The sequence below is a fragment of the Neoarius graeffei genome, chromosome 17 (assembly GCF_027579695.1).
Source record: "Neoarius graeffei isolate fNeoGra1 chromosome 17, fNeoGra1.pri, whole genome shotgun sequence".
NCBI classification, from domain to species: Eukaryota; Metazoa; Chordata; class Actinopteri; order Siluriformes; family Ariidae; genus Neoarius; species Neoarius graeffei.
This window is the reverse complement of record NC_083585.1, coordinates 40,181,388-40,195,611: the sequence shown is the minus strand read 5'-3', so window position 1 is coordinate 40,195,611 and position 14,224 is coordinate 40,181,388. Positions and strand designations below refer to the sequence as shown.

General features: G+C 41.2%; 1 protein-coding gene across 1 annotated transcript; it reads right to left on the bottom strand.

Moving 5' to 3' along the window:
- Positions 1-610: 610 nt before the first annotated feature.
- On the bottom strand, positions 611-13,626 carry calm3a (calmodulin 3a (phosphorylase kinase, delta)). The gene is made up of 6 exons (XM_060944200.1): positions 13,398-13,626; positions 7,434-7,464; positions 5,697-5,840; positions 5,443-5,549; positions 4,175-4,310; positions 611-2,066 (listed from the first exon to the last, which is right to left on the bottom strand). The coding sequence occupies exons 1-6, from the start codon at positions 13,398-13,400 to the stop codon at positions 2,038-2,040; spliced, it is 450 nt and encodes a 149-aa protein (XP_060800183.1). The 5' UTR covers positions 13,401-13,626; the 3' UTR covers positions 611-2,037.
- Between the last annotated feature and the right edge of the window lie 598 nt (positions 13,627-14,224).

The window sequence follows — 14,224 nt, the reverse complement described above, 5'->3', positions numbered from 1 at the left end:
TCCAGAAGTGAAGAGTGGGAGATGAAAACAAGTGCTCCAGTCAAGCCCAGATAATAGCTCAATATTACAATTCTGTGATGTCAACTATTGTGAAGAACTGAGGAAAAACTCAAAAACACGCAGTGCACAATAGCTGGGTACACTGGTGAGTTAATGAACTAGGGCTGCACTATATGAACTTGTTAAAAAAAAAAAAAAGTGTGAATATCATATGATCAATTAAGACAAGTATTTATATCTGACTGGATGAGTGTTATTTACCTTTTTAAGGTTTATTCCACAATAGAGAGCAAAAATGCCAAACATGTTTATTAGGATAGAATACAAGTGTTGTATACCCTACATAATGCAATACATGAAGTGCATTCAGACACGGGAGGAAGGAGGGAAAGCTACAGTTCCTTCTCTAAACAGATGCACTGAACCGTACAGAGGAAAACATCTTTTGTGTATGTGGAGCCAAATCTGACAACAGTGTGAGAGTCATTCAGACTGGAGTTTGAGCGGTTTGTTTACCACTGCTCGATAAACACTACATTTTATAAACAGAGACTATCAGAGACACTGCATGCTGATACCGGAAAGAGAAAAGACGCAGTGAAAACATGAATGCAAGCATAAAGTATACATTTATTTTATTGGAAAACATTTATATATATATTGTGCATATTATTCATACACATTTCACATGTTGAATCCTTGATCCTCTTCTTATTTGTAAAGCTGACCAAAAACCAGTAAAAGGGCCGCTCTGAGAACAGTATAATTCTGCATCACCCACAGTAAGATCACTGGAATAATAATGACTTCCAAAAAGCCAGCATTACTTAGTTTAAACGAAACTTATTCACCTTTTGTCCTGCTCTAATGGACCCTGGTTGGTTTTTTTTTGTTTTGTTTTTCAGTCATACTGCAAGCAAAGCACGGATGAGATTTAAAGACTAAACAAGAAGCTCTGACGAACCCACAAAAGCAAGAGACAAACGACTAGTTAAAGGAGTGGCAATATCTCCGTCTGTAAATGAACATACTTTAACACCAAAATGCAAATAGAACAGGGTGTGTACATATTCATCAGTTTTATATATGTGTCCTAAGTGACTAAAAGTTGTTTTGAGAGAAGACTGTGGCTTAAGAGTATATGGCACATCCCAAAACCATGATTAAAACAAACACAGATCATGCTAGTACAATAACAGGCGATGCAAAGTTCACCAGACAAGCACAGTGGAAACAATACATTTAAAAAGCTTAACACTGATAAATAGCATTGATGACTAATCTCCACATTTTCAGTCACACCATTTACATTAGTCAACTCATATTCAGTTCTTCAGTCCATGTACTTTATACATCAGTGCCTGTGTCAAGTTTTTAGCCAGCACACGCGCGCACACACCAGCCCATTACAATAAAGACAAACCTGTCAAATCTAGCTGCTGGCCAACATGAAAATTCAGCTCAGTAGCCATCAAACTTCAGTGATACATAATTTGAAGATGTTTGAGTACAGGTTATGATGTATAATACAGTATCTGTGTATAAACATCCAGTTGTGCTACCTTTCAATTTTGAGACTGGAACAGAGCAGCAGAGTTAGAGTTAAAGCATGACTTCACCACAAAGGGCACATGCAACTGTTCTCTAATTGAATGCAGCATTTTGACCCTTTAACAATTACCACATTTAATTCAGTCATTTTATTCATTTTTGAAGAGAAAAAATGTTCACCACATCCTACACATGTATGTCATTTCGTTTTTGACTTGGAGTGCCACGGTCTTCAAATTGTGGCAGCTAGAAAGACGTCTGCTCCAAAATGGCTCATGGAGTTATGCTTGGTCCATTCACGTCTGCTGGGACTATGCTGCAATTTTTCCTCAACAAATTACACTTTAGTTCGAGTTCGGTTGGTGTCTGCGAAATTTGAAAATTCTGAATTTTTCACTGAAGTAAACTTCTGATCGTTTATTTTCTAAAGACAGAGTGAACTTAGTAGGACAAGCAATGTAAGAGAGACAGAATGGAAAACATCTTTCACTTTGCAGTCATCATCTGCACAAACTCTGAAAGAAACAGAAACATGCAGCAGATTAGAAGCGGTCAGTTAAGAATTTTCACAGATAATTTCTCTCCACCAAACGTTATGATTTGAGCACTCGTAAATCTTTAAAATTTATTTTACCAGTGCATGCAGGCAGATAATCAGATTTTTTTCCAGTATACTGCAGATCAATATTTAAAAGAACTGAAGTCATTTTTAAACTTGCTTTATTTCTTAATTAACGTGTTATTCAAAACGTTTTTGGTTTTAGTAACCTTATATCGTGACTCGTATTTGAAACTAATTGCAATTATTAAACTTATCGGCCTATTCGGTTTTTAGCCATGTTAAATTTAGCTCGTTTGGTCCACGGCAGGCGTCGCTTATCCGCGCGATCTTCACAAGACTTGTGAGAGACTTCGAAACGGCAAGTGTCAGCGCTGCCATTTTGAAAACTGTTTTCCAAACAAAATATTGCACAAAAAAACGAGTTTAAATGACGATTACTGCCTACTTTTTGCAAACTTTCCTGATTGCTATCAAAACAAACAAAACTTCCGGCTTGATTAAATCAGCATTCGAAAGAGGGTGCGCGCGTCTTTTGACAATGTTGGCAGATGTCGGTCACTTTGATTTCCGCTGTACGTTTTACTTCCGTCCTGCGATGTCTCGCACAGGTCTCAGCGAATTTCGTTTATGGCCGTTGCTTTGACATATGGACTGATGTATTACAGAGCATATTTCAAACACTCATGACTTGCTATAGCAGCGACAAAATAGTTATCAAAAATGCATTCCTATATTTAATAAAATGAGAGAAATAGAATTTTGATCAAATTTGCCTTCAGTTCTCCTTTAAGCTATACAAAACAGTATTTCACATGGCTTTAATGAAAACGAACTCAATCTGTGTTAAACAAATTGAATTTTGGGAATCAAATTAAGTCATGGAGCAGCTGAACCCGAACAGCATACAAGATTCATTTACTCGGAGCTCTTGGGGTTCAAGAGCGTTTCCTGAACTGCTAGGTCACAGCCATCGGTTCAGTAGTGGAAACCAAAACCTTGGCAGCCATCTTTGGCTCATGAAACACACTTGCTACGGTGCTAAATTTTGTGCAATGTGGGAAGAATCAGAGATACAGTAGGAAAAGCATACAGAAGATAGTGAGCAGTGGTGGGTAAGGCCATCACAAAGAACCACAATCGGCAATGTGACAACTTGACATTGATGAAGTGATTCACCTGCACCTCGCCACACTTTTCCCAAACTTGGGTTACCACTACCAGGTAGGCATAACGTCCCTCAACAGCCTTCTGCGCCCCTGTGAAACCACATTGCTTCCCAGCTAGTAAAGGAAGCATCCATGATAATGATTCATTTCTCCAATAGGGCACCACATTTTTGTTCGAAAAGTCTTCTGTCCAGCAACTATAGCCTGGGTTTCTCTCACTGAGACACTTTTATATTTGTGGTGTTGGCACTCCAGCTACAGGCTGATCTCCCACTGCTTAAAAAGCTTATGCTTCCAGTAAGCCTAAGCAAGTTATCGCTTTGGCTGCCAACATCAATTTTAGCATCGTCATCTTGGATGGATGAATCTGATCACCAAGCATAAGAACGTCTGCCAAACGCTCAAATCTAGATTCAGTATTCAGGAGCTCTTCCGAGTTCATCATGAGAGAAGACGAAATAGAAAAATGGCTGTAGAACAGTTGTATTTATTGCAAGTCCTACTACATGTATGTCTCAACATGTGTACATGTACACAAGAAGCGATCCAGGCGATTCTCATCACCCCATGAAAAGAAGCGAGTCTGCTGCTAAACCACTTCACATGTGTCGCTTGTGTGAAATTACATTTGCTGATTTGATGCATGTTATTTTGTGAAACAGACGGTGTGATGCGATTCATAACCACACAAATGCTGCTCTTAAAATTCTCAGGCTTATACTGAAATAACTGCCCATGTCTGGAAAGACAATAAAACGCTTAGCTGTAAACGTTAGTATGACAGTTGTAAGAAAAATGATGCTCACTGTAAGCGAAGGGGGACAAAAAAAAAAAAAAAAAAAGCTTACTGCAGTCCTGCATGAAGCACTGAATCTCTTTGTACCAGACAGCTTACCTTCATAATTCACTTGCCCATCACCATCAATGTCGGCCTCTCGAATCATCTCATCCACTTCCTCGTCTGTCAGCTTCTCGCCAAGGTTAGTCATGACGTGACGCAGTTCAGCTGCACTGATGTAGCCATTTCCGTCCTAGGGTGGGAGAAGAAAATCAGAACTAAATGTAATCATAACCAAAATCAAAGTAACACTCATTTGTTTTGTCAAAAAAATATACATTTACACTACCGTTCAAAAGTTTGGGGTCACTTTGAAATGTCCTTATTTTTGAAAGAAAAGCACTGTTCTTTTCAATGAAGATCACTTTAAACTAATCAGAAATCCACTCTATCCATTGCTAATGTGGTAAATGACTATTCTAGCTGCAAATGTCTGGTTTTTGGTGCAATATCTGCATAGGTGTATAGAGGCCCATTTCCAGCAACTCTCACTCCAGTGTTCTAATGGTACAATGTGTTTGCTCATTGCCTCAGAAGGCTAATGGATGATTAGAAAACCCTTGTACAATCATGTTAGCACAGCTGAAAACAGTTGAGCTCTTTAGAGAAGCTATAAAACTGACCTTCCTTTGAGCAGATTGAGTTTCTGGAGCATCACATTTGTGGGGTCGATTAAATGCTCAAAATGGCCAGAAAAATGTCTTGACTATATTTTCTATTCATTTTACAACTTATGGTGGGAAATAAAAGTGCGACTTTTCATGGAGGGCGGCACGGTGGTGTAGTGGTTAGCGCTGTCACCTCACAGCAAGAAGGTCCGGGTTCGAGCCCCGTGGCCGGCGAGGGCCTTTCTGTGTGGAGTTTGCATGTTCTCCCCGTGGGTTTCCTCCACAGTCCAAAGACATGCAGGTTAGGTTAACTGGTGACTCTAAATTGAGCGTAGGTGTGAATGTGAGTGTGAATGGTTGTCTGTGTCTATGTGTCAGCCCTGTGATGACCTGGCGACTTGTCCAGGGTGTACCCCGCCTTTCGCCCGTAGTCAGCTGGGATAGGCTCCAGCTTGCCTGCGACGCTGTAGAACAGGATAAAGCGGCTAGAGATAATGAGATGAGACTTTTCATGGAAAACACAAAATTGTCTGGGTGACCCCAAACTTTTGAACGGTAGTGTATTTATTTCAACTTGTTTGGTCATATTCCTCTCAAATATCATCAGAAACTCATTTGATGCTGAGAGTACAATAAAAAGTACAACAAAAGTACAAATAAAGCATTTACAGGTTAATGGCACTGCATGCAGGCTTTTAACTCATGGGGCGTACTCACCTTGTCAAAGACTCTGAAGGCTTCTCGAATTTCCTCTTCACTATCTGTATCCTTCATCTTCCTGGCCATCATGGTCAGAAACTCTGGAAAGTCTATTGTTCCGTTGCCTAAGGAAATACCATACTCTGTCATCATCACTAAAGCAAACCTAGATAAGTAATCAGAACTTTATACATAAAGCTGACAGACAATAGCGCTTGCTGGCTTTATTGAAGTTAGCATATCAACAACAAAATGCTGCACTGCTCTCTCACCATCAGCATCGACCTCATTGATCATGTCCTGCAGCTCAGCCTCTGTGGGGTTCTGGCCAAGTGAGCGCATCACAGTTCCTAACTCTTTAGTGGTGATGGTGCCATCGCCATCTTTGTCGAAGAGGGAAAACGCCTCCTTGAACTCTGGTGGATTAAATCAAGTCTTTAGTCTCAGTACCAACAAAACACAGAAGACAGCACTTTAATTATGATAACGATCTTCAGAACAATGCTTCAAGAAATGGTGACTACAAGTGGCATAAAGCTTAGTTTTTCCTCATTACATGCCGTTTAAAGCCTATTTACATCAGAGAATTGTGACTAAATCGTGCCTGAAACCATAAAACCTGTTTAGTGTGTGAAATCAGTCACCTCTCTTGCCTATAATAGTGTTTTGTGTGGTGTTCCCAATAATCCAAACCCGCAATAACAGAGTCAGTGTTCTCCACGGGCGCTTATAAAGTGGCGCACCACCACGCTATAATTCTGGCCCGCCACCCTTCCCTTGGCCAAAAAAAAAAAGTCACTTCATCAGTATACACCAAATAAATCATCAAGTATTCACTTTATTATAATTTTGTAACTATTTAACACGCAGAAGACCATTAAACGAATGCATACGGGGCTACCTGAAGTGGCCACGCGATTGCAATAGAAAAACATCCGGCCGGCTGCATACAGATTGTGCCACAGAGCTCTGCAGATTGAGGTCTATCCCTGCATTACAGGACACCGCACCACATTACACTATACTGACACATGGTAAACGCTGGAAGCTACAAGCTGCAGCTAGCCAGCAGCTAAATTACTTTTCGGGTGCACACGCTTGTTGCGTTATTGTGCAACGGTTACGCTTATCTATTGTCTTTTCTGACCATACACAGTTACAGTAATCCTATAACAGCACACACACACACAAGTTAAGTTCAGGTCTTTTATTTTACGTATCTGATTGTGTACGCGAGAGCTGCATTTTCCCATCGCTTCACTGTGGTTGTTTACTGCAGGACTTCCGGGTTAATTTATGCATTTATTGCAACTGGGTATTTTGTTTATGCATGGAAGGTCATTTTTCACACAGAAAAAAAAAATTTTAATTCAGGGATGCACAACACGCGCATCAGTCTCAACTGAAATGTCAAAAGAGTCTCACATTGACAAAGATATGTACAGTAAGAATGTGTTAATTTTTTGTAAAATGATTTAGCATTTCCTATTCATTTATTGGCCAGTTTCACTGTCAAAAAACCCCAAAGTCTGTCAACCCCCTACCGAGGCTCCGCCCCAGACCCAGCTGGGGGCCTAGGTGGCCCCCAAACCCCCGCCACCACCTTTTATTTTTGAAAAGTGGAGAACCCTGAGAGTTTCTAGGAACTGAGAGCAAATCAAAAGTAATGTTTTTTTTGTTGCTGTTTTTAAAGAATAACATAACATTTATTAAACTATTCCTTATCGAGAGTCATGTCACATTCTTTAAGAGAAAATATATCTTTAAAATGGGAATTTTTTTTTTGTTACAAAAAAAAGACGACGATTTCCCATACTGTTTGCATGGAAAATAATTATTGTGCATTGTGAATTACTGTGTGTTTATTTTATGTAATTATTTTTATGAAGGAAGTCAATATTTCCAATGGAGTGTACTGTGTTTGGTGTGTGTATTCAGAGAGAACAGAGGAATTTTAAGCAAAACAATGACATTATGTGTCGGCATCAAAACAGAGAGTGTCTGCGTACCTGCAATCTGTTCCTCAGTCAGCTGATCCGCCTGTAGCAATGACAAAAATGATAATGCAGTATCATTAACAGACTCCAGTTGTGCCGAACTCCCACACACATACAACTTAGAGTGTAATGAAGGACACGTATAAATCCTCTCCAGCCTGAAATAGACACTCTGGGTATAATTAGAGAGTGCCACTAAGAGGGTCACCAATGTAGCACACATAAAATTATAGCACTTCTTCTCTATGACAGTTCATTAATCAGCTGCTAAAACTGGGTGGCTTCACTCTGCGCTTTACTTAGTTACACACTTCTATGTTTCAGCCCAAAGCAACATCGCACATTTTTTCATCGAGACGCAACTGATTGTCTCTTCATGGTGTTCCAAAAGTAGTGATGCGTTTTTGTTGGTATGCTCTACAGAAGAGAAAATAAAGGGTAACTACGACAGAAATAATTGGTAGTACCTACACTCTTCTCAAGAAACAAAACCATGCTAAAACCAACCAGACATGACGGAACACGTGACAAATCCAAATTTACAATCCGTATACAACTGAGCAAGCACTTCGAACATTATCTAAGCAAATGTAGCTTTAATAAATAAATAAATATTATGGACGTTAACTGCAGATGTGCAGGCTACAGCAAAGGTTAGTAAGCAGATAGCATGCTTGCAACCGTTTATCTTTTGCCTCAGACACGCCAGATGTTGATCAAAGACTTTAAACAGCATTTTTAACCAAATGACGTGCTCCAGGTCTCAGACTTGCATCCCAATATACTGTGTGTGTATTGCAGATGCAGGTCTTCAACTCGAATGTACCCTGCAGCATGGAATAATCAACAAGCTCAATTAGCTCTGGACCAGTTCGTTTTGCATCCAGCTAAGCATGACTAGCCAGTGGCAGCTGAAAAGCCACTAAGGCTACGTTTACATTAGACCGTATCTGTCTCGTTTTCTTCGCGGATGCACTGTCCGTTTACATTAAAACACCTGGAAACGGGAATCCGCCAGCATCCACGTATTCAATCCAGATCGTGTCTGGTCCGGTGCTGTGTAAACATTGAGAATACGCGGATACGCTGTGCTGAGCTCTAGCTGGTGTCTCACTGGACAACGTCACTGTGACATCCACCTTCCTGATTCGCTGGCATTGGTCATGTGACGCGACTGCTGAAAAACGGTGCGGACTTCCGCCTTGTATCACCTTTCATTAAAGAGTATAAAAGTATTAAAATACTGCAAATACTGATGCAAATACTGCCCATTGTGTAGTTATGATTGTCTTTAGGCTTGCCATCCTTCCACTTGCAAGTGGTAAGTGATATGCACTGGGATCTCACACACAGCGGCTCAGTCCCGAATCACAGCTTGTTCACTTCACTCGCGTGCTCTGTGAGCTGCGCAAGGCCGGAGTGCGCACCCTCCAGAGGGTGCTCGCTGTTCAGGGCGGAGTGATTTGGAGCGCAGGATGCCTGCGGAGCCGAGCGTATCCGTGTATTGGTATTGCTGTGTGCACGTAAATCGTGTATTGGTGTTGCTGTGTGCACACTAATCGTTTTAAAAACGTTAATCTGATGATCCGCTGATACGGTCTAATGTAAACATGGGCTAAAACTCCGCATACCTGTCTCACAACGTCGTATCAGGTGACGGTGTTCCTCGAAACACAGCGTTTAATCTGCATGCAATGAACTGAGCCAGCATTTGGAGCATCTGCAGTATGAAGATCTACACAATGGAACAATACTCCCAATAGTCTTCCCGTACAGCTATAAACCGTTTATTAGGAACATCTAGTCTGTAGCACATCCAGATGGGAATTTTCAGACCCGCTCTGGATACAAGAGATCAAACAGACAAACTCATCAAATTTGCTGGAATTATGTTTCATCCACAGACCACAAAATTCCCTTTGCCACCACTGACATTTGAAGTACGTAAGAAGTAACATGACAAGTTCAACCAATCCTGATCCCAGGAGCTGATCACTTTCACATCCAAATTCAATTGGAGCAACCCCCAAACCACTATTTCGAGCCAGTCTGATACAAATTATGATCTGCTGTGTCATGTGCACTTGCTCCATTAACTGACAAGTTTTTCATGTGACCATCGGACAAAATTGGAAAGCTGTGACTTGATCATGTATGTGAGAGCTACACTGTATGGTTAAAAGTATGTGGACATCTTACCATCGCACCCATATGTGTGCCCATTCCAAAACAACGGGCATTAACAAGGGTCTGGTCCCCTCTTTGCTCTTAAAATAACCTCCATTCTTCTGGGTAGGCTTTCCACTAGATTTTGGAGTGCATCTGTGTGCGGATTTGTGTTCCTTCAGTGACAAGAGCATTAGTGAGGTCAGGCACTGATGTCGGATGAGGAGGCCTAGTTTGCAGTCAGTGTTCTAATTCATCTCAAAAGGTGTTCAAGTGGGGTTGAGGTCAGGACTGTGCAAGACACTGGACGACTTCTACTCCAAACTTGGCAAACCACATCTTCATGGGGCTTGCTTTGTGCACAGGAACACGTTTGGGCCTCTTCATTCCAGTGAAGGGAAATCTTAACGCTACAGTATACAAAGACATTCCAGACAATTGTGTTCTCCCACTTTTGTGGTAACAGATTGTGAAAGGTCCATATCTGGGTGTGATGGTCAAGTGTCCACAAACATTTGACCATATAGTGTATTTCCTTTTGAAACAGAAGACAGAGCAACAGCATGTTTAATTACTGGACTGATTTCCACAACAGTATGCCATTTGAGATGTGTCACATTGCTGCTAAAAGTAAACATAGCTGCCTGTAACTTGGTGAGTTAGCTAAATACACAGAACAGCTAAGAGTTTATGATTTCTCACCATAACTTTCACGATCCAATAGCAATGATATCTTAGATACTGAAATGCCATGGGTTTTTGGATGTTTATCATGCATGCTTTAGCCAAGGTCAAAAATCAATAACAGACAGCCACAGAGACATCAACAGAAGGAATCAAACATCTGAAATGATATCGTACACTCTTACTGATGGACATGCCCTGATGGGAAGTCATGGCCTAATGGTTAGAGAAGTAGCTTTGGGACCCAAAGGTTGGTGGTTCAATTCCCTGGACCAGCAGGAATGGCTGAAGTGTCCTTGAACAAGGCACCTAACCCCTAATGTTGCTCTGGATAAAAACATCTGCTAAATGCTAATGGTTCGAGAAGCAGCTTTGGGACCAAAAGGTTGGTAGTTCAATTCCCTGGACCAGCAGGAATGCCTGAAGTGTCCTTGAACAAGGCACCTAACCCCTAATGTTGCTCTGGATAAAAGCATCTGCTAAATGCTAATGGTTCGAGAAGCAGCTTTGGGACCAAAAGGTTGGTAGTTCAATTCCCTGGACCAGCAGGAATGCCTTTAGTGTCCTTGAACAAGGCACCTAACCCCTAATGTTGCTCTGGATAAAAGCATCTGCTAAATGCTAATGGTTAGAGAAGCAGCTCTGGGACCAAAAGGTTGGTGGTTCAATTCCCTGGACCAGCAGGAATGCCTTTAGTGTCCTTGAACAAGGCACCTAACCCCTAATGTTGCTCTGGATAAAAACATCTGCTAAATGCTAATGGTTAGAGAAGCAGCTTTGGGACCAAAAGGTTGGTAGTTCAATTCCCTGGACCAGCAGGAATGCCTTTAGTGTCCTTGAACAAGGCACCTAACCCCTAAGGTTGCTCTGGATAAAAGCATCTGCTAAATGCTAATGGTTCAAGAAGCAGCTTTGGGACCAAAAGGTTAGTAGTTCAATTCCCTGGACCAGCAGGAATGCCTGAAGTGTCCTTGAACAAGGCACCTAACCCCTAAGGTTGCTCTGGATAAAAGCATCTGCTAAATGCTAATGGTTCAAGAAGCAGCTTTGGGACCAAAAGGTTAGTAGTTCAATTCCCTGGACCAGCAGGAATGCCTGAAGTGTCCTTGAACAAGGCACCTAACCCCTAATGTTGCTCTGGATAAAAGCATCTGCTAAATGCTAATGGTTAGAGAAGCAGCTTTGGGACCAAAAGGTTAGTAGTTCAATTCCCTGGACCAGCAGGAATGCCTGAAGTGTCCTTGAACAAGGCACCTAACCCCTAAGGTTGCTCTGGATAAAAGCATCTGCTAAATGCTAATGGTTCGAGAAGCAGCTTTGGGACCAAAAGGTTGGTAGTTCAATTCCCTGGACCAGCAGGAATGCCTGAAGTGTCCTTGAACAAGGCACCTAACCCCTAAGGTTGCTCTGGATAAAAGCATCTGCTAAATGCTAATGGTTAGAGAAGCAGCTTTGGGACCAAAAGGTTAGTAGTTCAATTCCCTGGACCAGCAGGAATGCCTTTAGTGTCCTTGAACAAGGCACCTAACCCCTAATGTTGCTCTGGATAAAAGCATCTGCTAAATGCTAATGGTTCGAGAAGCAGCTTTGGGACCAAAAGGTTAGTAGTTCAATTCCCTGGACCAGCAGGAATGCCTGAAGTGTCCTTGAACAAGGCACCTAACCCCTAATGTTGCTCTGGATATTTAAAAAAAATGATGCTTTTATCCAGAACATTAATGTAATGTTCTCGAGCAGTCTGACACAAAAAGGGCTGGTCACATAACCACCCGGTTACAAATTTCACTCTGGTTAAAACGAATGGCTTGTTTCTCACAGGCTTGGAAAAGGGGATTGCCCCCCCCCAAAAAAAAAAAACCCACCATATTTGCAGATAAGGAGCTGCTCGGTACATGAGATATAGATTTTAGAGTGCATTTAATTGGACAGACAAGACTGTACAGGATGACTCAGCAAAAAAAAAAAAAATTCCTGGAAGTGTCAAGCTATAAAATTATTTATGTATTCTATTTCCTAGACACACAGGTATCCATGACACTAAATATCAGATACAAAAACATCCCTGAAACACCACTTTTGATTTCAGGAGCACTTTAAAGCATAACGTCAATCTCAATAATGGCGAGGATTGACAGGCCTGACCCGAGAATCCATCAGATAGTGAACATTTCGTATCGTTTAGGGGGACATTATGGCTAAACAAGTCAGCTCGCACATCCATTTGTAATGAGTTAACTAGTGCAATGCTGAGGACTTCAGTCCTACAAAGCAGCTACTGCAGATCCAGTGTCAGGGTGCTGCAGATGATTTGGTTCAATGCAGAGGGAAGAAGGAGGAGGAGGAGGAGGGAGAGCTGCCAGCTAGCTCAATTCACACTTGTGTGCAGTTTCTAAATGTTATTATGAATGCTTTACGTTAAACAAATATCTAGATTTGTAGTGACTTTAACTACAAGACTTTAGTGGAGTAATAATATAATATAATATATCCTCTATAACACCAGGAATGTTTATTAAATCACAACAGCGCGCGGTCAAATTAACCCAAGCGTTAGCTTAGCCAAAACCAGACGGTGGAATTTTCTAGAAAGCTAGCATGCTAATAATAATAATAATAATGTTAACCTCGTACACAATTCGGAGAGTATGCTGTAGCTAGGTTTGCTCCGTGCTAACCTGAGGAAGTTATTTTTGTACCACCTGTTATTATTAACCCACCCACCCACTCATTTCTGCTAAAGGAAAGGAGTTTGCTTACAGCATGTAAACGTTAGCTAGCAGCTAATCATACAATTATTCTAGTGCAGGTACGAGGAGCAAAAAACAGTCCGTCTTTACCTCAGCTAGTTGGTTCACTAACAATGCTCAATAAGATGTCGTCTGTTCTTCTGGGAGTCTACAGCAGCCATATTTATATTCTGTGTGCGTAGCTAACCAGCTCATAGCATGGACGCAGGACATTAATACCAATTATAATAATGAGTGCATTAAAAAAAAAAAACCCACACAGTTAGTTCTGTCACTGTGCTGCTGCTGTTCTCTGGTAGCTTTCTATCGAGCCTGATTTATTGCAAGACCTTCATTAATCAGTCAGCTTGCAGAGAAGCAGCATAACACTCTTACTTACCATTCTCTTTCACGAATAACCTGCAGGGAATTGAACTCCGGGTTTCTCAGACTGAAATATGAGCCGTTATCCGGTCAGGTTTAATCAAAGCTCTCAGTAACCTTAACGCCTTGAAATCTTGGACCGGAAACTGAGGTGAAAAACGTTACTCCGCCGACAAACTGCAAACCAGGAGAGGAGGTGGAGGTGATCCGTCCTCTTTCACACCGTATCCCTCCGCCGAATGACGTAATTCATTAGCACAAGACAACTTTGACGTTCATAATAATTCGTAAGAGTACAAGAAGACTTTATTTATCACACGTACACTCAAGCGCAGACTTAATTCCTCCTCTGCATTTAACCCATCTGAAGCAGTGAACACACACACACACACATACCCAGAGCAGTGATTTGATTTGATTTGATTTGATTTGATTTAGGTTTTCCACATGTACATTTACAATAAAATACACATTTAATGATTATAAAGACATGTAAGAAACCGAGGATGACACAAAAAAGTCTAATAAAATGACTTATTTCCATTGTGGTCCTCATAAAAAATTACAAAATGGTGACAATATGATAGAGGACAAGAATTACAAAAAATGTATAAATAAACAAAGTGTATAAAAATAACATTAATAATATTAATAGTAAATAAATGTAAGAAATATAACTATCAGGGCGGTACGGTGGTGTAGTGGTTAGTGCTGTCGCCTCACAGCAAGAAGGTCCTGGGTTCGAGCCCCGTGGCTGGCGAGGGCCTTTCTGTGCGGAGTTTGCATGTTGTCCGCGTGGGTTTCCCCCTAGGGTGACCACCTACTCATAAGCCCAAGGGGGGA

Coding starts and splice junctions, on each gene's coding strand:
- calm3a (XM_060944200.1), bottom strand. Junction 5,841..7,433: donor GACTGAGGAACAGATTGCAG/GTACGCAGACAC, acceptor TTAATCCACCAG/AGTTCAAGGAGGCGTTTTCC. Junction 2,067..4,174: donor TGGGCAAGTGAATTATGAAG/GTAAGCTGTCTG, acceptor TGTTTCTTTCAG/AGTTTGTGCAGATGATGACT.